At 31.6% G+C, this 22426-nt stretch overlaps 1 protein-coding gene across 1 annotated transcript in view; it reads left to right on the forward strand.

The window, feature by feature from the left end:
• Positions 1 to 626: 626 nt before the first annotated feature.
• The window catches only part of LOC134728254 (stalled ribosome sensor GCN1-like), a 63200-nt gene continuing 41400 nt past the window's right edge, over positions 627 to 22426 (forward strand). The window contains exons 1-13 of the mRNA XM_063592795.1: positions 627 to 849; positions 938 to 1040; positions 8396 to 8594; positions 8858 to 8966; positions 9407 to 9505; positions 10033 to 10167; positions 10498 to 10566; positions 10991 to 11099; positions 11575 to 11649; positions 12208 to 12336; positions 20107 to 20259; positions 20902 to 20999; positions 21739 to 21814. Coding sequence (XP_063448865.1) covers positions 826 to 849; positions 938 to 1040; positions 8396 to 8594; positions 8858 to 8966; positions 9407 to 9505; positions 10033 to 10167; positions 10498 to 10566; positions 10991 to 11099; positions 11575 to 11649; positions 12208 to 12336; positions 20107 to 20259; positions 20902 to 20999; positions 21739 to 21814 — 1378 coding nt within the window. The 5' untranslated portion in view covers positions 627 to 825. The remainder of the gene's footprint in view (positions 850 to 937; positions 1041 to 8395; positions 8595 to 8857; positions 8967 to 9406; positions 9506 to 10032; positions 10168 to 10497; positions 10567 to 10990; positions 11100 to 11574; positions 11650 to 12207; positions 12337 to 20106; positions 20260 to 20901; positions 21000 to 21738; positions 21815 to 22426) is intronic.

Raw genomic sequence — 22426 nt, forward strand, 5'->3', positions numbered from 1 at the left:
CAATAATATATGTATTTTTGCAAATTTTACAAAACTGATACAGACGCAGAAGAAACAAGTGTTATGTGCAGCTTATGTATCTTTCTTAATTTATTTTCAGATTAAAAATGCACCAAAGGCAAGACACTGCTGTTTTAAGATTTGTAAAGCATTTTGATGTTGTAATATATATATATCATTTGTTTCTATATATCCGCAAAACTAATCATATTTTTATTAAATTTTTAATTAGAATGTCGATTTTTTTATATGGGACTTGAATGCTTTGCTTTATAACTGATAATGAGTATTATATCTTCATTTTTTTAATACAGATTTTTTACAGACTTTATATTAAAGAAAAGAATACTAGTATTAATTTAACATGTTTAAATATGAATGCTTAAAAGAGCCAAAGCCGGCAAAACTGAGTATAATATTTGTTATAGATCTTCAATAACTCTCAATATATCAGATGAAATCATGGAATTTTGTTTCTTTAGTGAAATCATATGATGTGCCAAATTAAATGCTTTTTTGACTGTTCATGGCTAATTACTAATTACAGATTTCCTTAGTTCTTTCCGGATAATAGTCCGATATTGGTTTTTTTAAATTATTTTTCTATTACATTTTTGTATCTTTAATTTAAAAGAGTTCCTTACACGATGTTATGAAAAACATTAATTTCCACGAAGAAACCAGATACAAATTGATACATTTCCTGAAAAATAAGTCTTTACGACAACTTTAAGCCTAAAATCAGCGCCCAAAACAATATCATATATTCCATTGACTGAAAAATACATAGAATTTGCCGTACCGGGCATTGCACAACCATCCAGCATGGCGGAACATGCGGCGATTTCGGTAAATATATAAAACTAGCAAAACATTTATTTGATTCATGGTTATTGCATATTTGCAATCCAATAAATTATATTTTACTTTTTTGCAGAGTGCTGATATTTTAAAGAAGTTTGCTCAAAATGTGACAAATCCGAGCACTAAAGAGAGACTGGAGAGTCTGAATGATGTGGCACTCTGTTCAAGCAAACAAGGTAATAAGTTAGGCATGCATTGTGTGAAGTAAAAAGGAATTAACAGTTATGTCATCCCATTTTCACATATTTTTATCGAGAAAACAATTCAACTTCATGATCCAGACATGTATATGACATCCTCCCCCCTTGTCTATGTACAGTCAAATGAGAAAATAATATCATAATATCAAGTGGCATGTTTACATTAGAGCTCAAGGGTTATTACAAGTTGATTTTGCATGTTTCATGTCACAAAGTTAGCAATTGTCCTGTTGTCACATGATATAAAGTTGTGTGGTCACAATCTTATGGTGTTTATATATCTCAACTTGCACGATTTGTGTATATGTGTATGTAACATTAGATTTTAGTGAGAGAAATTTATCTATTACTGAAAAATTATCACAACAGGGTTTCCAAAAACAATTCAAGTTTCACGGAACACTTATTTATGAGTTGAAATTTTGACTTTTTTAACTATTTGCAATATTATCAGTCTAAAAATAACAGATCATGGTTTATACAGAATAAACATATCATTTTTTGTGTTTTTTTGCGAAGTTTCCCTTTAATGATAATACTTGATAAGATAAATTTTTTTGCAATATACCAGACCGTACGCGTACGGTCTGACCGTACCAGAATTTGAAAAAGTACGCATAAGGTCCGGAACATATATACATCATGATAATTATAAAATTCAAATGTTTTATTGCCATATAAGCTATAATATAAAACTTAACTTTAAAAAAGACCAACTAAGAATATACATGTCTATACACAATGATTTAATTACAATAATTATTCAAGTGTCCCTTTTCCACGATTCTAATGACTTTTTGATGTTGAACCTCAAGGTATTTATTGAGTATATATCATATAATTACTGCAAACTTTGTAAAGATAAAGTAGAAGATGAAGTTCATTTTCTTTTATATTGTCGTCTATATAAAGACCTTCGAGAGAAGTTTGATATTTTCAAAAAACTTAATAATGATGATGATATTAAATCAACGTTTTATTTACTTAACCCAGTAAATCTGGTAAACACCAGACAAATATATAATTATTTAAGTCAAGCTTTTGAAGTTCGTAATAAAAATCTAATGTCAGTTGGTCTACCATAAGTATAATACTATGTAATACTGTGATATTATACATGTATATATAATTGGTATTTGAAATGTTTTCTTTATGTTTCCATAATGTTGTTTTTGCACCAATTGTCATGTTTAATGTGTTTAGATCTTGGAATACGCTTTGTATCATGTGCTTTGTCCAATAAAATAGTTGCATTTGAATTTGAATATAAATCACCTTTTTGGATCAGACAAATCATAGTATTTAAAGGAAAAGTTCCAAATTGTTAAAAAGAAGTTGTATCTATGTTCCCTATTTAATATACAATCTAATGAAAAATGTTTTTCATCTTCTAATTGCTACAATATTTGACTCTACGAATGTGAGAATGTCTTCCCATTTCTATATTTAAATTATGGAGTTGTTATTTTTTCTGTAAGTAAAGTTGGGTGAATATATACATTGCATATAGTCTTCAGAAAATAGATTTTTTTATTGATATCAGCTGAAACTACTTTTTTTAACAGTGTTATAATAGTCTCATATTTCAAGGGCGGATTAAGACGGTTTTTTTTTAGGCGCCCACCCATTTGAAACGCTGGGACAGGAAAAAACATGGCCCCCTCTTAGGCACCAACCATTTGATATTCGGGGGGGGCTATGGATTTTTTCTTGACAAATTTTTTTTTTTCACTTTCGGCGATAGACAATCTATTTCTTTGGCGACAAGTCGAAGAAAACATTTTTGTTTCTTTCAATTCTAGCATTACATATTTGTTGTGACAGATGAGGGTGAAACGAAACATTTTTTTTCTTAGGGTAAAAAACAAATGATTTTTTCCAAAAAAAATCCATAGCCCCCCGAAAAGAAAATGAAATGGATACAATATTAATGTGCAGCTATATAATAATGTAAATGTACATACCTCTCCTTCAATTCTAGCATTACATATTTGTTGTGACAGATGAGGGTGAAACGAAACATTTTTTTTCTTAGGGTAAAAAACAAATGATTTTTTCCAAAAAAAATCCATAGCCCCCCGAAAAGAAAATGAAATGGATACAATATTAATGTGCAGCTATATAATAATGTAAATGTACATACCTCTCCATCACATTTGAAGAACCCTCTTGATCTCACTTGGAAAGAACCACATGCTGTGAACTTCACGAAATAGTGTGTTGGTTGTTTCTTTTGCAGACTTAGTGAGCGGAAAGTAGTTGCCATTGCGTTGAACGAATTATAACAAATGATACAGTACCAAATTTGCATTATCTTTTTATAATATTGTGCAGGTACTGTCAGGTAATGTCTAAAGTGGGAAAAGGGGGTTAAGGGTGTACCGAAGAACAATGTATGAAGCCATTCAGGTATTCACTTTGACATAGAGACAATAGACATACTATATTCATTTCACACCTAGGTGTCAGTTCATATTGAATTTGTTTATTAGTAACGACCCTATTGAATAGGTTTATGGCTTGATTGCAAGAACAATTGACACTACACGAGAAAGATGGAACCATTATTATGGACAGTACTTTTATTTGCAAATTGCAAATAACCATGCAATGTAATGTTGACAGTTAATTATTTATATTTCAGAAAAGTTATTGTAGATTAATATATTTTGTTTCTTTAGAAATAAACACAACTCCTCCAACACTTCGCATGCACCAAACATTGTCACAATTGTTTTATTATTCACAGACTTTTACAGGTTAACCTTTTTTCAGAGTGCACATTTGTTATAGTAACCAGAAGTTGCTGTCGTCTTTGGTAATCTTATAAAAGAAAATTTCAGGTTTCTTCTTTTAAATGCACAAAGAAAGACAATTTATATATATATTGTACCTTGCATTCGGTACAAGAGAGAAACCATAAGTTAGAAATGTTAAGAATTCTAATAGAGTATGAAATACATTCACTGTGAAACTCACACATTAATATAAGCTACATGTACATGTATCGCACAGACACATACATGCATGGTGAATTCCCCATTTTATTTTGTCTTTTATCTCTCATCTTTTTACTGTAATCCATCATTCTCTATATATCTTTGTATTTTAGCACGTCTTTATTCTCTAGTCTAATCCTTGTTTTTTTTGTGTTTTTTTCTTCCTTAATCTTTATTCTTTAAAAACCCACTCCACAACCTCATTGGCGGCATGGTATTGACAAAATGCTTGATATTTCGCCACACAGTTATAGATGTTGAATTGTTCTCGTGTTTCTATGATATTCATGGTAATTGTCTGGATAATTTTAATTTGTAAATGAAACGTGAAGCATTGTCACAAATGTAAAAATAAGTAGATGTGGTAAGATTGCCAATGAGACAACTATCAACCAAAGTTCACATGCAGTGGATTAAGCAAAGACGGAAAACTTCAGCAATGAAGAAAACCAATAGTGTCAAGTCGAATGCAACGACATGAAGAATTTGAAACAATTCAATTGAGAAATTCAACATCTAAACTTATAACAAAACAATGTACGAAAAACAAACAAGACAGACCGGAACCAACAACAACATGATATGCAGACTCTTTAATTGGGACAGACATGTACACATAAAGAATGTGTAATGGGCTTAAAGATTGGGTAACATGTATATGAGCACGATGACATGTGCAAATTTGAATGAATTAGTTTTTGTTTACAGCTTGTTAGTTTGTTAAAACACCTCACTATTCTCTACAATTTTTTCACATTTTTCTCTATTCTTCCCCTCCCCCTACATTTTCATATGTCGCATGTAAAGACCACAGTCAGTTTCTGTTTATAATCTTCAGAAAGTACTATTTTTTAAATAGTATACTTTTTCGAGAAATATTCAAGATATACATTTACATGTTTTTGTAGACTAAGGATAACTTCACGAGAAGTATGTGTAAGAACTGCCCCACAACTCAGATAATAAATGATCTCTGTTCAAACTATACTTATTTATATGTCATAAACTGTATTTAAAGACCAAAGCTGCATCGTACAACCACAGTACGTATCTGCAAAGGAAAATGAAATATTGCATATTAGATCAATTTGTTTTCAAAATGAAAGTAAACAGTGTCATTTACGCTGACAAATTGTGAATTCCTCACATAGAGCATACAATTCCTACATGTATCTCATACAATCTGTAACGGCCCTTTAATGCTAGAAATGCTTTTAATTATGTTTCTGGAACACCCTTGTATAATCGTTAAAGAATGACCGGGGGTTCTCCAGACCCCGACTTATCCGCCGGGGCTGGGGGCATGCGGCCGTTATTAGTAAGCTGAAATAGAAAATATCATAAAGGTTAATAGAATAAGAAACTCAAAGTAGCTGAAATGGAACTTATCAATCAGAAATTACTTGCATCGCCGTATCTCCCACGGGAAACAAAATCATCCAATGGTGATCTTATCATTTTTACTGAATATCCCTTGAAATTGTTTATTTTACGAGTCTTAAAGGTGTGAATATTTTTTTCTCAATTAATCCATATCATGATCATATACATTTTTGTACTTACACAATAACTCAATGTCAAGAAAATATTTTTATTTTTGTGCCCGACGCAAAACTGTTGAAGGGAACCTCGCCCTTCCCCAGTTTCTCAGCCTCATACAAAAAAGTTTATATATTCCTGACATTGACTTTATATTGTACCATGATTGCTTGTCACTTTTATTCAGATCCCATCTAGCACTACTGGTGAATAACCAGATACTTGGCAATAGCTCGTTACACTTCGTTTACCTTTAAATTGTGTTCGACCTTCGTGTATTACCTGAACTACACAAATCGATACACAGTAGCTATTTTTAACAACATTTTTTTATATAACACCATAGGGATCTAGAAACTGCAAATATACGCTACAAACAAGCTCACGAAGGGTATGAAATTTGAGGATCTAGGTTCAACTGGTTCATTATGATTGGTCAAAATATTTACCGGTATTTAAAAATACTCATTTAAGCTGCATCTATGAACTGCTTTCATCTTTTAAAAATCACGTGAAAATTGAAATTGATTAATATTAAAATTAAGATTCTTTATTATCAAGGATTATAATAACAGATATTTGAAATACCCAAGAAAAAACACCGCTCGTTTTTTTCTTAATTTATTTGTCAAATTTGGTCTCTTGTAAAGAGTAGTCTCGAACCTTGCCAATCATACCATATCTGTTACATTGTATATATTTAAAGCTTCTTGCTGACTCATGTAAAACACGCAATAGACATGGATCGATAAACTTCCGCCCACTCGTATACCTGTGGACACGCGTGGGCAACTGTCCACGGCAACGCGTGGACACGTGGACCCCCGTGGACAGGTAATGCCCACTCAGTGCCCACGCCCACGGTGGGCACGTGGAAATAGCAAAATCCACATGAGCTGTAGTGTATGTCTCTAAGATGGTTTCTTTACTCTTAATTTAGTTCACCTCTACCAAATGTTATGTTACTTAAACAAAATGTTTATCACCACTTTGTCGCAAAGTTAGCAATTGTCCTGTTGTCACATGATATAAAGTTGTGTGGTCACAATTTTATGGTGTTTATATATTTAAGGAAAAACAGTACTGTAGTTGAAGAGTTGCCACCGTCAATTGTAGATTTGACGGTTGCAAATGCAGTTTTACTGGCGACGCGTAGCGTAGACAGCAAAAAACTGAGATTTGCGACCGTCAAATCAAAATTGAGGTGGGTGTTGTTTTATTTAATACTATATAGTAGTAATCGAACATTTTTTGATTCATCAATTCAAAATGGCAGGTTGCTCCTTAGTTACACCTGGTCAACTGTGGATTTGACGGCAACTTTTAGCAAATGAAAATGCATTGTTAAATCCAAATTGCATTAGAACTCAACTTGCACGATTAGTGTATATGTGTATGTAACATTAGATTTTAGTGAGAGAAATTTATCTATTACTGAAAAATTATCACACCAGGGTTTTCGTTATCAAAAACTAGTCAAAACATTTACTAAAGTTTATCATCGGTACAAGGACATCATTCCTAAATATACATTTTAACTTTACATGCAGACATCGTATGCGTCCATATATTTCACATCCAATCTTTTATGGTAATATTCTTTACAAAGCTCAAAAGTGTCAGTATTCACCTCAAAAGCTTATAAAACCTTTAAACAGACTTATTAAAAAGGGATATATTTATGATTACATTAAAGATTGCATGTTATGTCGCAAAGATGGTTTCTTTACTCTTAATTAAGTTCACCTCTACCAAATGTTATGAAACTTAAACAAAATTTTTATCACCACAGTTCAAGTTTGAATTTTGGTGGTGTCACTAAAACAATTCCAGATTTATACAAGTGGAAAATTGCTGATTTTTGTCTCGCCTTGACGGTGTCAAAAAGCGAGACATAGGTATGCTGTTTCCGGCGTTGGTGACAGGGGTGGCGTCAACAATGTATTAGTTTGTGATTAGCTCAGTTTTATGGGGAACCACTATTGGTATGTCAATGATAACTGGTATGCAGATGTATTACCATTGCCACATCTCATTGCCATGGAGAATATTTGGCTCCGCCCCCTCAGTCATGATCTATTGACTTTGAATGGTTTTCTTACTTTACATGTATTAGTTTGTGATTAGGTCAGTTTATGGAGATCCACTTGTGGTACGTCAATGATAATTGGTATGCAGATGTATTACCATTGCCACATCTCATTGCCATGGAGATTTTTTGGCGCTGCCCCCTCAGTCATGGTCTATTGACTTTGAATGGTTTGCTTACTTTACATGTATTACTTTGTGATTAGGTCAGTTTATGGAGATCCACTTGTTGTACATCAATGATAATTGGCATGCAGATGTATTAGCATTGTCACATCTCATTGCCATGGAGATTATTTGGCTCTGCCCCCTCAGTCATGGTCTATTGACTTTGATTGGTTTGCTTACATTACATGTATTAGCTTGTGATTAAAATTACAAAAAGGCGAGACATATCTCTGTGATAACAGTTTATTTTCCTTTCTATTCTCTATCTTAAGTTTACCTTAAGTTCAACCATGTTATGAAACTAAAACACAAAACTAAAATCAAATACAAATTGAGATAGCGTCACTGTCATGATTGTAATTGTTCCTAAGATAGTCCATTTATAAATTTATATGATATACAAGCAGGGGCATCATGGACACATTGCCCATTTATTTTTTTATTTGACTGACCATCTTCAAGCAATACATAGTTTCTTTCAAAAGTTAAAATCAAACAATTATTAGTAATTTTAAACTTGTTAAAATGTATTTTCAGATTTACCAGAGAATGCAGTGAAAGGAATACTGAAATATCTTGTCCAGTCAGTAGGAGCATATCAAGATGCCAAGTCTAGAAGAGCTGTACTGAAGATAATACAGATATTAACAAAGGCCTTTCCTGCAGTTGTTGTAAAGAATACAGCTATTGTTCTTAGTTCAAAGTCTTCTTTCCAGACTAATGTTGTAAATGCAAGGTATAAAATTTGATTTATTGTCATCATACCACATCTTCTTGTTTATGTATGCAGTTTTTCTGAAATTTGCAATGATCATGATTTCTGTTGCATTTTTTGTTCATTCTTCAAAATTCATGATAATAAATGCATGCAATAACTTCTGAATTAACATGATTAACAGTATTTGTTTTGAGATGGAAGAAAATTTGTTAGTGTTGTTTGCAAACATTACATGCACATGTATTTGTTTTCCACATATAAAGACAGTATTTTAATTGCAGCCACAGTTTGTCAGGAGAGTCCTTGTACGCTTTAGCATGGATCTGTGTTGTGTTGAAAGAAATATACCGAAACAAATCTCAAGTATCATCAGATGACATTAAACAACTTGTACGTGGATAAGTATTAGATAAAATAGTCAACTTGATTTGAAGTTCATTTGACATTTTCAATGTTGCATTATATTGATCCACATTTTAAAGTTTCAAGTCAACTTTAGTTGACCTCATTTACGTGGTTCATTGGTTCACATTTAATGTTGTCAGTTCATCAGTCTATTAATTTTTTTAAATAACCTTTTTCTGTAATTTGCTTACAGTGCCTTATGTAATTATACTTGTAGCTAAACTTTTAAAAAATCCAGCATATCATTTGATCATATTACTTCTGCTTTGCAAGATACTTCATAGTGTGGGATTTGTTGGGGGTAATAATGAATTACCAAAATACATGAATAATTAGGAGACAATATAGTGTGGGCTGTGTGGGGAATAATCATATAATCATGAATTACCAAAATACATGAATAATTAGAAGCCATTTGATTTTAGGTTTCAGTCCAGTGTGGATTTGTATATGGAGCTCTAGCAGCGGGAAATAAGTACATCAGTAAAGCTGTGTACAAAAAGATGGTTCATGTCTTCAAAAGTGTAAGTACATATAAGAAGATGTGGTAAGAGTGCAGATGAGACAACTTTCCAACGAAGTCACAATTTATAAAATTAAACCTTTATAGGTCAAAGTATGGTCTTCGACACATTTGTATGAGAACTGTATTTCTTTGTGAAGTAAGATTTAAGGATGGGTATAATAAAATACATATAAAATTGAGAATGGAAATGGGAAATGTGTCAAAGAGACAATAGCACTTAGGAAGAGCATAAATCAACGGAAGGCCACAATGGGTCTTCAACACAGCAAGAAAATCCTGCACCCAAAGGCAAGCTTCAGCTGGTAGTAGATATAGTACAGAAGGAAGGCTCTTTAGTACACATGTTTCTTATAAAATTATCTTTCTAATTTTAATGCCGAATTAAAGTTTCGACCCTACCTTCACAGTCTACTGAACATAAAAAATAATAGTGCAATTGGTGCATCTGTGTACTATGGACACATTCTTGTTTTAGGATTTTTAAAATGAAGAACTTTTCACATAATTAATACTCTCTTTATTCAGGGTGACAAGGTACCAGAGGAGTATGGACAGATGTTACAGAAAGTTGAACCCTCTATGTTTGTTCTGTCTGCTGCCAGTGTACTCATGAAATATCTCTACAACAAAAGAAATCAGGACTTGATTATTAAGTTAAAGGTAAGCATGTGGTATATTAGATTGACATTAAGCTATTAAGTCAAGGTTGGTCATCTATGCTTACAAAATAAATAAAACCCACTTATGAATGACTGATTTAAATTCTTGACTGATAATTAACTGGATTTCTGTTTCCACTGAATTTGAGTATACCGGTAAAACAATCTCTTTCTTTGTTTTATTGAAACCTTCTTGCCAGAAAACATGACAAAGTTCTTTTCAATTATATATGACTAAATTTTTTGCTTTTACCATTTAAATATGAACAGTTTGAACATAACTTTTGACTTTTTATAACATTAAAATTGTTACATTTTTATTGTGTTATAGGGTCCATTCTTGGAGATATTTGTGAAGCATTTACTTGGAAGTAGAACTAAGCCACAAATACAGTTACTTGTAAGTTACCTGATTTTTTACCTACTCCTTCATATAATTCTGCACCAGAATGAATGTTCACATATAATTTGCCATCATTAATTGTTAAACCTAGAATGTGAAGATAAAAATTCAACTGGATAATAACTAGTGTGTCATATATATATAAATTTAATAGCTGGGAAGATCATGAGGATAGAAATAATCTTTTTATCATTTCATTGTAATCATCTTTAAACTTTTTTAAACTACAACTTCTTCAAATGACTTTTGAGTAATTGAAACTTAATGAACTGGCACAGCTTCTACAGATTAGGAAGTTCTACCGTTTTATTTTAATTTTTGTTTTTATATTATTTGGAGACAGCAGACAACACACATCTTACTTAGAAGCGTAAGACTCGCATATTTTGCAATATTTATCAAAATCTTTTTTCTTTTATAGGTCAGTTGTAAGGATATTCTAAGACACTGTAGTCATGACGACATGAAAGGACAGATTTTACCAGCGGCACAAAAATCTATGTTGAGGAATCCAGAAGTCATATTAGAAAGTTTGTATATTTGTTTTAATAGTATCCCTTAATTATCTTGTAAAAACAAAAGATCGTATATATATTTTGATACAGACAATTTATAGTTATTTGTGATAGCTGAAAATGTAATTTATACTGATTAAAAACTAAATTGTCCATGCAAAAAAAACTAAAAAATTTAAAGGTAATTTCAAAGACTGATTTCTGATTTGATAGTGTTTTTGATATCCAAGATTATGACAAACCAAAAAAAAAAAATTTTATCTTTTGCATATGAAGTGGACAGAGATGTGACCTTCAGCAAGGAAGTAATTAAACTAAAAACACTCATCAATTTAAATAAAAAAGCTATTGTGCTATATAGAAACATAAAAATAGACAAGCATATATATGGGAAAATCTTTTTGATTGTACATGTATGTTTCTAGCATGTAAGATCGTTGAGAGCTTTCTTCTTTATCTTTTTTTATATGAATAATATTGTATTTTATAGGTGTTGATTACCTGATGTCAGGCCTTTCTCTAGATTTAGGTCAATATGTTACTGATCTGTCCAAGATTATTGGTTGTAAGTTGTTTATAAATAGATCTTATACCATACAGCAGCTTATTTTCGCGCTTGTAAAATTTCTCAATTTTCATTGAATAAGGTAAACAAAATATTTTTGCAGTTCTTATTGTAGTGGATTCAAAACTTTTGCTTGTACACTATTAAAATGGGGGAATTTATTGTGGCAATTTGTTGTATTCATGAAAATAAGTGAAAATTTACACCCCATGAAAATAACATACTATACGGTATTAGTTAAACTTTCATGGAAAACATTTATTTTCGAGGTTACAAGTTTTCATGTATCAAGGAAAAATTGTACTTTCCTCGATATTTGATTTTGTGGAATTGTTAAAATATATTTCTGTTCAAGCCTACAGCTTATTTACACCTTTGTTGGATATTCAAATTTGTGGTCTAAGGTTTTTTATACCAACAGAAACCACCAAAAAATTGGTGCTCCACAAAACTAATAATAAATGCCTAGTGAACATAACAATGTGTAGAGATCAACAGACCTAGCTATTGACATTCTTTAATAGATGATTTAAACAGCAAAACTTTTTTTTATTGCAGCACAATTTGGATCTAAGGAGGAGAATACTAGACTAGAGGCTGCACATGCATTCAAGAGTTTAGCTGAACAATGTAGTGATCACGAGGCTGTAGAAAAGATTGTTACACATTTGTTTGCTGTCTTGAATGGTAGGTTATCGTTGATGGTTAGAAACTTATTTACAGAATCTTTTTGCAAATTGTAATAATGGTGAAAATAAACCTCATTTTAATATTAAGCCTGAAACAGAAGACCGTTAAACCAATCAAGATATTATAATAAGAAGTATGTACTTCGTATTGTTAACATACAGAATGCCATAGTTTTAAGGCAGTTGTATAATTTTTTACCGAACTTTGAGAAAATTCAATATGGAAATTTAAAGTCCATAATGTAAAATAAAATACTCAAACACATCAACTAATGAATAACAACTGTCATATTCCTGAATCATACAGGCATTTTCTTATGTAGAAAATGATGAACTTAACCTAATTTTATAGCTAGCTAAACCTCTCACTTTTAAGTTTTAATCATATTTTTTAATACTAATAGTGGATTGGGAAACAAGTTACTGTAACTTATATTACATGTATTTATCCTTTTCCACTTTGCTGGTGCGAGTGCTGTCTTGTAGCGGCATTAGCCTGCTCTTTTTATACAACCGCAAAAATTTTCGTCGTATATTGCTATCACGTTGGCGTCGTCGTCCGAATACTTTTAGTTTTCGCACTCTAACTTTAGTAAAAGTGAATAGAAATCTATGAAATTTTAACACAAGGTTTATGACCATAAAAGGAAGGCTGGTATTGATTTTGGTAGTTTTGGTCCCAACATTTTAGGAATTAAGGGCCAAAAAGGGCCCAAATAAGCATTTTCTTGGTTTTCGCACTATAACTTAAGTTAATAGAAATCTATGAAATTTTGACACAAGGTTTATGACCACAAAAGAAAGGTTGGGATTGATTTTGGGAGTTTTGGTTTCAACAGTTTAGGAATAAGGGGCCAAAAAAGGGCCCAAATAAGCATTATTCTTGGTTTTCGCACAATAACTTTAGTTAAAGTAAATAGAAATCTATGAAATTTAAACATAATGTTTATGACCACAAAAGGAAGGTTGGTATTGATTTTGGGAGTTTCCGTCCCAACAGTTTAGGAATTAGGGGCCAAAAAGGCACCCAAATAAGCATTTTTCTTGGTTTTCGCACCATAGCGTTAGTATAAGTGAATAGAAATCTATGAAATTTAAACACAAGGTTTATGACTATAAAAGGAAGGTTGGTATTGATTTTGGGAGTTTTGGTCCCAACAGTTAAGGAAAAAGGGGCCCAAAGGGTCCAAAATTAAACTTTGTTTGATTTCATCAAAATTGAATAATTGGGGTTCTTTAATATGCTGAATCTAACTCTTAATTTTTGGTCCCGTTTTCAAATTGGTCTACATTAAGGTCCAAAGGGTACAAAATTAAACTTAGTTTCATTTTAACAAAAATTGAAACCTTGGGGTTCTTTGAAATGCTGAATCTCAAAATGTACTTAGATTTTTGATTATTGGCCCAGTTTTCAAGTTGGCCCAAATCGAGGTCCAAAATTAAACATTGTTTGATTTCATCAAAAATTGAATAATTGGGGTTCTTTGATATGCCAAATCTAACTGTGTATGTAGATTCTTAATTTTTGGTCCAGTTTTAAAATTGGTCTAAATTAAAGTGCAAAGGGTCCAAAATTAAACTAAGTTTGATTTTAACAAAAATTAAATTCTTGGGCCTCTTTGATATGCTGAATATAAACATGTACTTAGATTTTTGATTATGGGCCCAGTTTTCAAGTTGGTCCAAATCAGGATCTAAAATTATTATATTAAGTATTGTGCAATAGCAAGTCTTATCAAATGCACAGTATTGTGCAATGGCAAGAAATATCTAATTTCACAATATTGTGAAATAGCAATTTTTTTTTTAATTAAGAGTTATCTTTCTTTGTCCAGTATAGTAAGCAAGAAATATCTGCAAGAATTTTTTTTAATTGGAGTTATCTTTCTTTGTCCAGAATCAACTTAAATCTTTGTTATATACAATATACAATGTATATTCACTTTTTACTACCAACTGATAAATTTAAATAATCTTTACCATTCAGTGATTACAAGCAGTTTTTTTACATCTTAATATTTTATGATGCATTTAAATGAGTAGTAATTGTTGCAAACTCCATTAGAATATTTTAATTGAAATTAGTTTTGGAATAAGGGTTCCATTTTTCTCATTTGAAATTTCATAAATAAAAAGAAAATTTCTTCAAACATTTTTTTGAGAGGATTAATATTCAACAGCATAGTGAATTGCTCTAAGAGAAAACAAAAATTTTAAATTCATTTGAATATATTCATTCTGTGTCAGAAACCTATGCTGTGTCAACTATTTAATCACAATCCAAATTTAGAGCGGAATCCAGCTTGAATGTTGTGTCCATACTTGCCCCACCGTTCAGGTTTCAACCTCTGCGGTCGTATAAAGCTACGCCCTGCGGAGCATCTTTTTCCAAATCTACAAGGGTGTCTTTTACATCAGGGCTCACGCTACCAGGCGACTTGGGCAAAGAAGTCGCTTTCCCGACCGTCACTTCGCTTTCCCCGACCCCCAAAAGCGAAGACAAGTCGCCCTGTTATTTACAATACTCGCTTTCAGTCGCTTCCGTCATCGGACATTTTCAATTTTTAACAAGTTGATCAAACATCAACTTTTTATTGATAATAAAAGACATTTAGACATAAACGATTAATAATCTTATGGAATGAGGTTGAAGCATCGTTTTCTGCAGTGTGTAGCAAGTTATTTGATAAAAATACAACTTTTTATCACTTGGTGCACTTCCGGAAGTTCCGGTGCTTGTTACTAGAAAACGAACTTCAACCTAACTTTTGGCTGCTAAATAAGTTTGTTACTTCATTTAAACTTGATAAAAGTTGCCCCCAGTAAATCTTCAATCCATTCATTGCATTAAAAACGTCATGATCCTTTCCAAATAACTTGTCAAACATCGTTTATTTTTGTAATTTTTCTTGCAATCGTCAGCCATTGTCCAATTTCTAAACGACGGATCGGAAACGGACCAACTATGACCGAAATCCGTATTTTTACAAAAATTACTATGGACACACGGATGGAACAGCTGACAGAAGAATATTGATCCCAAAAGGAAAAATTACGAATTCCACACGCATTAAAAGACTTTTGGTTACATCTAAGGCCAGGATTTTTTAGTTGTTGGTTTACGGATCCGCCGACCTGATTTTGCTGATTTCCAAAATAAAAATAAAATTGACTTTTCATCACAGTGTAGATACTATTCTGTACGCTTTCCGGAAGTCGCGATTTTCGAAGCGAGAACGTTTTGGATCACATTTTAAATTTGTCGGATATACTATATTAAACGGTAAGATGTTCAACGGTACATTGCTTAATGATTAATTCAGCTGACATCGATATTCACAAATGGTTTATAATTAAATTTAGCACATTCATTATTCGTATCTTTGCCTTAATTAAGAGATTTTCAAGTGCATCACTAAGGAAAATCAGTCGGTGAACCTAAAAACAATCTTTTTGCACTCTTACTGTACAAATTAACGTAAAATCCAGACTTAATTTACTAAATAAAGTATATTTTAAGTGGTGGCAAAAGTTTCAGCCAGATCTTTGAAGCCAGAAATAAGAAAATTACACTTGTTTGAATTTCTCACTGTACGATCAGTCGAGCTTGTATATTTTGAAACTGTATGATCAGTCTTTATTTCACTGTATTCTAGTAGTGATTTCAAAGTTATTTACGATACATTAGAAGATGGCATTTTTCTAAATAACACAAATATATTTTAATAAATGCACATCCTGTAAACTTTTCAAACATGTTTTAGCTTGATAGGGTGTACTCGACTTACTACATTAAGTATAAGGATGTTTGAATGTGGCTGAAATAAGAAGAAGGTTTGTTTGTTTATAGAAGTTTCAGGAATGTCCTCCGTTATACTTAAAATTGTACAAACACACAGATTTAATTGTTACTATATAAAAATGCATGAATTTACAAACATTCGAGGCCGTACTGTAGCCTATAATTGATCACAGTTCCTTCACTTTGTTTTGGATGTAGATCTGTCTCTTTCACACTCAATTGTACACCACTTTGTAAAGCGATGGTTTATAGTGATAATGATGTCCGTCTTTCCGTTCGTCTGTTGGACTGGTAGAACATGTTTCGCCGGTTTTGCAAGCGCATCTCCTCATAAACCATTTAATATACATTGGGGTTTCCAGACATTTTTAAATGGAGAGGGGGTCCAATCCAGGAGAAAAGAGGATTCCAAATATATGTTCCCATACAAATGCATTGAAAGTTAAAAAAGAGTTTCAAACCGCCGGATCCCAATTTTCTTGAATCCGTCACTGGTATAACTATTAATTATTTTTTACTTGGATTCCGTATCATAAATTATAATATAAAAAAGAAGATGCGGTATGATTGCCAATGAGACAACCGTCCACAAGAGATCAAAATGACACAGCTATTAACAAATATAGGCCACCGTATGGCCTTCAACAATAAGCAAAGCCAATACCACAAAGTCGGCTATAAAAAGCCCCGAAATGACAATGTTAAACAATTCAAACGAGAAAATTAACGGCCTTATTTATATAAAAAAAAAGGAATGTATTTCTTATTTTATTAAAAATATTTTATGGGGTTTCTTCATATAAGATACGGACTTGGACATTGCATTATATCAGGTATTTCCAACGGTGACCTCCAAAACCAATTGTTAAACTTTTCTAAAATCGCTCCATTTTTAATCTATTAATGTACTATGGACCTTCTATTTTGATTTTTTTGTAAAAATATTTTTGATGTTTCTCTATCTAAAATATGGACTTTGTCATAACCTTATATTGGGCGTACCTATTTTATATCCACAACTTTCTTCAGACACTTGTCATAACTTAATGAATATTTTTCAGATTCCTTATCATTTAATTCAATTGTGTACCTCTTATTTTGGTTTTTCGAAAAATCATCAGTTTTTTATTTCCATGATATGGACTTTTCCACTACCTTATTGGGTGGTACCCGCTTACTATACGCAACTTTCAAAAACTTACCATATACTAGTACTAGTATTAATAAAAGTTTAAACTTTCTCATATTCGTTATTAAATGATGCCCCTGTGCACCTATAATTTAGTTTTTCTGGTGGTTTATTTTTTTCCAAAACATGGACTATAGAAGTGGCGGGGTATAATTTCGTTAATTCTTTCCTCAATACCTAAAGTTTTTAAACAAAGCTCTCTCTATCTATTTTTTGTCATTTTAAAAGAGACATGCTTGATGTATGTAATCACCGATTGGTCAACGGTAGACGGTGTAAATAGTCTTAAAAATGTAATAGTTAAACAGATAACTGCAACGACACTCTAATACAAAGTCCACAAGCGAATCATGTATTGCTTTTAAGGCATTTGATTTTATGTAAGACTGACGGAACAAATATATAATTATTTTGCCGTCTACAAAAATCATCAAAAATATATTTGTATTGTCTGATGAAAGAAATTACACGTTATAGTTCCATGGACACAATCATAAATTATATCACATAGACACGTATGTCTTCAAAATCACGACTGGTCATACAGACAAAAAATCTGAAATCGCTACTAGAATACAGTCAGTTTTAGACTGATCGTACAGAAATTTATTTTGGGATCCTCAATGAAAACATATTTTTTATTTGAAATACGAACATTCTACTAAAATACGGTAGGAATATTGAAACTGTATATATTTTACTGTAAACTGATGCAAATATGTGCAATAAAAGATTATTTGCTTTGTACTACGAGAGCAAAATTGTCAATCGATTTCACTTTTTTCTATGAAGTTGGTGTGATGCACGCGTATATTTTATATTCTACTGCATGTTTTTGTTACAGTTACTGATATTTATGATGTTGTACATACATTTAAGATGTGCAAAGCACTTTACAGATATAGGAGTAAACAAATGATGAGAAAAAGCACCGAAACAAAACCGTTCTGTTAGCCAGTTTGAAATCCTCGCTTCGAAAATCGCGACTTCCGGATAGCGTACAGAATAGTATCTACACTGTGTTCATGCTTTTTTATTCCCGCCGTCCTTAAATGCATTATCCCTGAAAAATAATTATAAATATCTTTTTTTATGAAAGGAAATGTATAAATCACTTACAGAAGTGATGACACTTTCTGTTGTGAAAAAATTAAATTTTCAGTTTGCGTTTCTAAAAATAGACAAATCAATTATTAATGACCTTGAAATGTTGTTTGCGCAAATAATTTTGCGGAACGAAACCTGTGTTTAAAACCAGTTACACAATATGTTCGTTTCCTTTATTTGTCACCAGTCCGTAAGATGCCTGTTCTCTTAGAAATAGACTTGTCCATTTGGATAAAAAAACGGGAATGCATGACAACTATTATTTAAACCGATATTCCAGTTTTTCCAGTGGGACAAGTCTTTTAATACGTTTTTGACACGTGTGTTGAAACTTATTTTCGTACGACTTTTTTTACATTTTTGTCTTTATCAGTTTTCGTGCTTATTATTATTCACCAAGTTTTAATTATGAGCTACCGACATGAATCTCTTTTTCTTGTCTGTGAAATGACGATTTAATTTCGTCTTTGTCTGTGTACCCCTTTTTTACGGGAAATTATTAGACAACGTCATGCGATGTTTATTACAGCTGAGAAATACTATTTCATCGAACTAAAATTTAAGAATGATGACAAAATAGTATGACAAACATATTATTAGAAAGGTGAAATATATATATTTATTTTGTAAATCAGTTTTATGTCTTGAAAGATCTTTTATTTTCTTTTTTTTTCCGACCGACCGACCCGACTTTTTCATGGAGAAAATCCGTAAACCAACAAATTAAAAAAACGTGGCCTAAATAAACTCATTATTGATTGGTGTATATAATTCCCTATAATTTATATGGATTATTGTACACTATTGTAAAGATTCTTAACTCTTAGACTATTACACTAATATCAATATATTATGGCCCAGCTTACCTTTATATATCTTTTGATGAGAAACACTGATTTCATACACAAGATAGTTTTTAATTTAATTGTAATTGATATATTATAAATTTTTTACCTTTTTAAAAAAAAAAATTTTTTTATTGCTAGACATTTAGTTGGTAAGTTTCTCACAAGGACCATAATTAAATTTAAACAACTTTTAATTTGAAATGTTACTTTAATTGAATACTCAGATATGAATTGAACAATATAAAAAGAACATTATTTACAAATGACCTTTTATACTACAGTAAAATCCAAAAATTGTAGCGCACCGCGCGAATCAGCACTTCTCTTTCAAATCTCACCACTTCTCCCTATCAGTTTCAAAAAGAGAAGTCACTTCTCCCTATAATTCTGAAGTAGTGTGAGCCCTGTACATGCAAGAGATATGGCTCTCTCTTAGCATGGGTCAGCAATTTATCATCCCCTTCCGACAGACTATCATCGTTTCCTGAAAACCATAATCGCAAATACAGTAGAGCCAAAAAATTCAGTCCCTGAAATTTTCATCCTGTAACAGGAATCAAAACAGGAACCTTTGTGTAGCTCACTAGTATGACAGACACATCAAATTCCATTTCATTGACAACAATGTTAAAACAAAACAAACAGACATAATAGGTAAAATTGTCAAAAATACAGCAGTCAACATTGTGCTATAATTGTAATCACTTCAAAAACCTTCAAACATGAACAAAGAAGCACAAAATGGCATACAGACGAAGCATGTTAGTTAAAAATAAAGACACACAGTGTGGTATTGATACACATTATATTCTTATAATGCAGGTTCAGAAGGAAAACTAAGCATGGCTGACCAGAGAATCAGTGTCCTCCAAGCCATTGGTAATGTCAGCAAGAATGCAGTCAGTGGTGCTAATACTCTACAGAACCTCAGTACCAATGTATCAGAGAACTTTCTTACCTTACTTCAGGCTGAAGGTATGTTAAAGTATCATATATTCACTGCTGTTAAAACTGTAGATTCCTTAAATTTCTCCCAATACTTTCCTATGGATTTCATTGGATAGTTCATCAACTATACTGCTAGCCTGCCTACACTGACACTTGTGGCAGGTGCATTCAACTCTATTAATCTTGTTTCACTAGGATTGGCTGTTTTTCTTTTGGAAGGTTGGTGGTTCTCTCTTGCCATTCTTGATTCCTCTACCATGGAAAACTGACCACTACAATTTAGCAAAGAGTGTGAAAAATGTGTCAAACACCAACAGTCAATCAAGCAAAAAACTGCCATTAGTGAAAGTAAATCAAATATTAAAGTTCACATAATAGTGACTTTTGAACTGAAGATGGAACTAACTATGTATTTTAATTTTTCACATTTAAAGAAGAATATTCAAATTTGTTTAATGAACAATTACCAATGCATAATATGTTACTATTCATGTAAGTTTAAACGACTTCTACAAATTGATGTATTGATTCATGTACAGTAAAATTAATGCTAAAAAATAAATGTAAGGGAATTTTTTTTGATAGGAAAAATTTCAAAAGTAATATTTCTAGAAAAAACAAACTTTTACAAATTTTATTTAATGTTTGATATTTTTTTTACTTTAACAGTCCATGAAGGTACACTGGTCCATGCTCTACAGATGCTATCTCTATGGTGTACAAAGTTCTACACGTGTGTACCAGATAAACTGATCCTGTGGTTTAAAGTTAGTACATGATGCAGTAAAAGTTCATATAAAAATGAAAGGCTATTCCTATAACCAAGAATTATTTTTTAGATAATACGTAATAGTAATAGAAGCAAACTGAAAAAATCATGACCCATTCAATAAATCAACTTTCCTTCCTACCCTCCTACATACATATTAATGGAATAGCCCTTGGGAGATGTGGTATGCTTGCCTATGAGACAACTATCTACCAGAAACAAAAGGATGAGGATGTAAACATAGGATGGTCATCATATGGCATTCAGTAGTTATCAAAATCTAATACCCTATAGTATTAAAAATTGTAAATAGTCCAGGCAGGTAAAAATGTAGAAATATTTCAAAAGAAAAACCAAACAGCATAAGTTAGTTTAAAAAAATTATAATGAAAATAGTCAGAAATATAAATGGTGAATAGGACAGAGGTAAAGTACTAGTTGGTATTTGAAAAGTTTTGATCATTTACTAAAAATATTGAATTAGATATTCCTGTGTGCATTTATTATTGCTGTTGGGGAATATGAGATGAATATGTGAAATGAATTATTATGTAATGCCACTATACTTAAATTTGTGAGATTTTATTTTTTCAATAAAAACATTGCAAAAATAAAAACAACAATTCTACTCAAATTGTTTCAAAAAATGATACGTTGCAAAATGAGCATTCATATCTGCATTTTTGTGACAAAGTTTTAAATGCTTCTTAAATATATGCTACTTTTTTTTTCTCCAGAAAGCATTATCCTTGAAGACATCAACATCAGCTGTGAGGAATGCCTATCTACAATGTATGAATGCTGCTTTCCAAGGTAATCATTTATGGATGATATAATCCTCAACATTTGATATCAAATACTAGATGAATTTTTCAATATCAACACTAAATTCTATTATCATCATACAGTCAAGGTTCAAAATCTATAGAGTTATTAGAGAAAAATAACACATTTGTTACTGTCGACTAACAAAATCAAAGAACTGTGATAATATATATATATATATGTGTGTTACATGTTTTTAAGTGCCAATATACATCATTTGTTATGTTAAAATGTTTATAAGATCTGTTGATATCATTATTGTCGTAATGTATATTAATTTAGATAGAAAGATTTAACAGATTTATCAGTCATGCATAGCACACCTATGTTATTACAGAAAAATATGCCTGTTATAACTAAAGTGTGTTATTAAAGGTTCTCTACACAACTTAAAAGTGCTTGCTCAAACATAGACCATGCTTAATCACAATTTATTTTAATTTATTTAAGAAATATCAAAGAAAAATGTAATTACATTCTGTGCAGGCTTACCAGTAATTCCCAAGTGTCTCATATAATAAGTTGCATGCGTTTAATAACTATACCTTTGCTAATACAGTAAAAGTTGATCCTTGTCTTTAAGAGTTTTTGATTAGAGCT

Source organism: Mytilus trossulus, chromosome 8 (assembly GCF_036588685.1).
Source record: "Mytilus trossulus isolate FHL-02 chromosome 8, PNRI_Mtr1.1.1.hap1, whole genome shotgun sequence".
Classification (NCBI taxonomy): Eukaryota; Metazoa; Mollusca; class Bivalvia; order Mytilida; family Mytilidae; genus Mytilus; species Mytilus trossulus.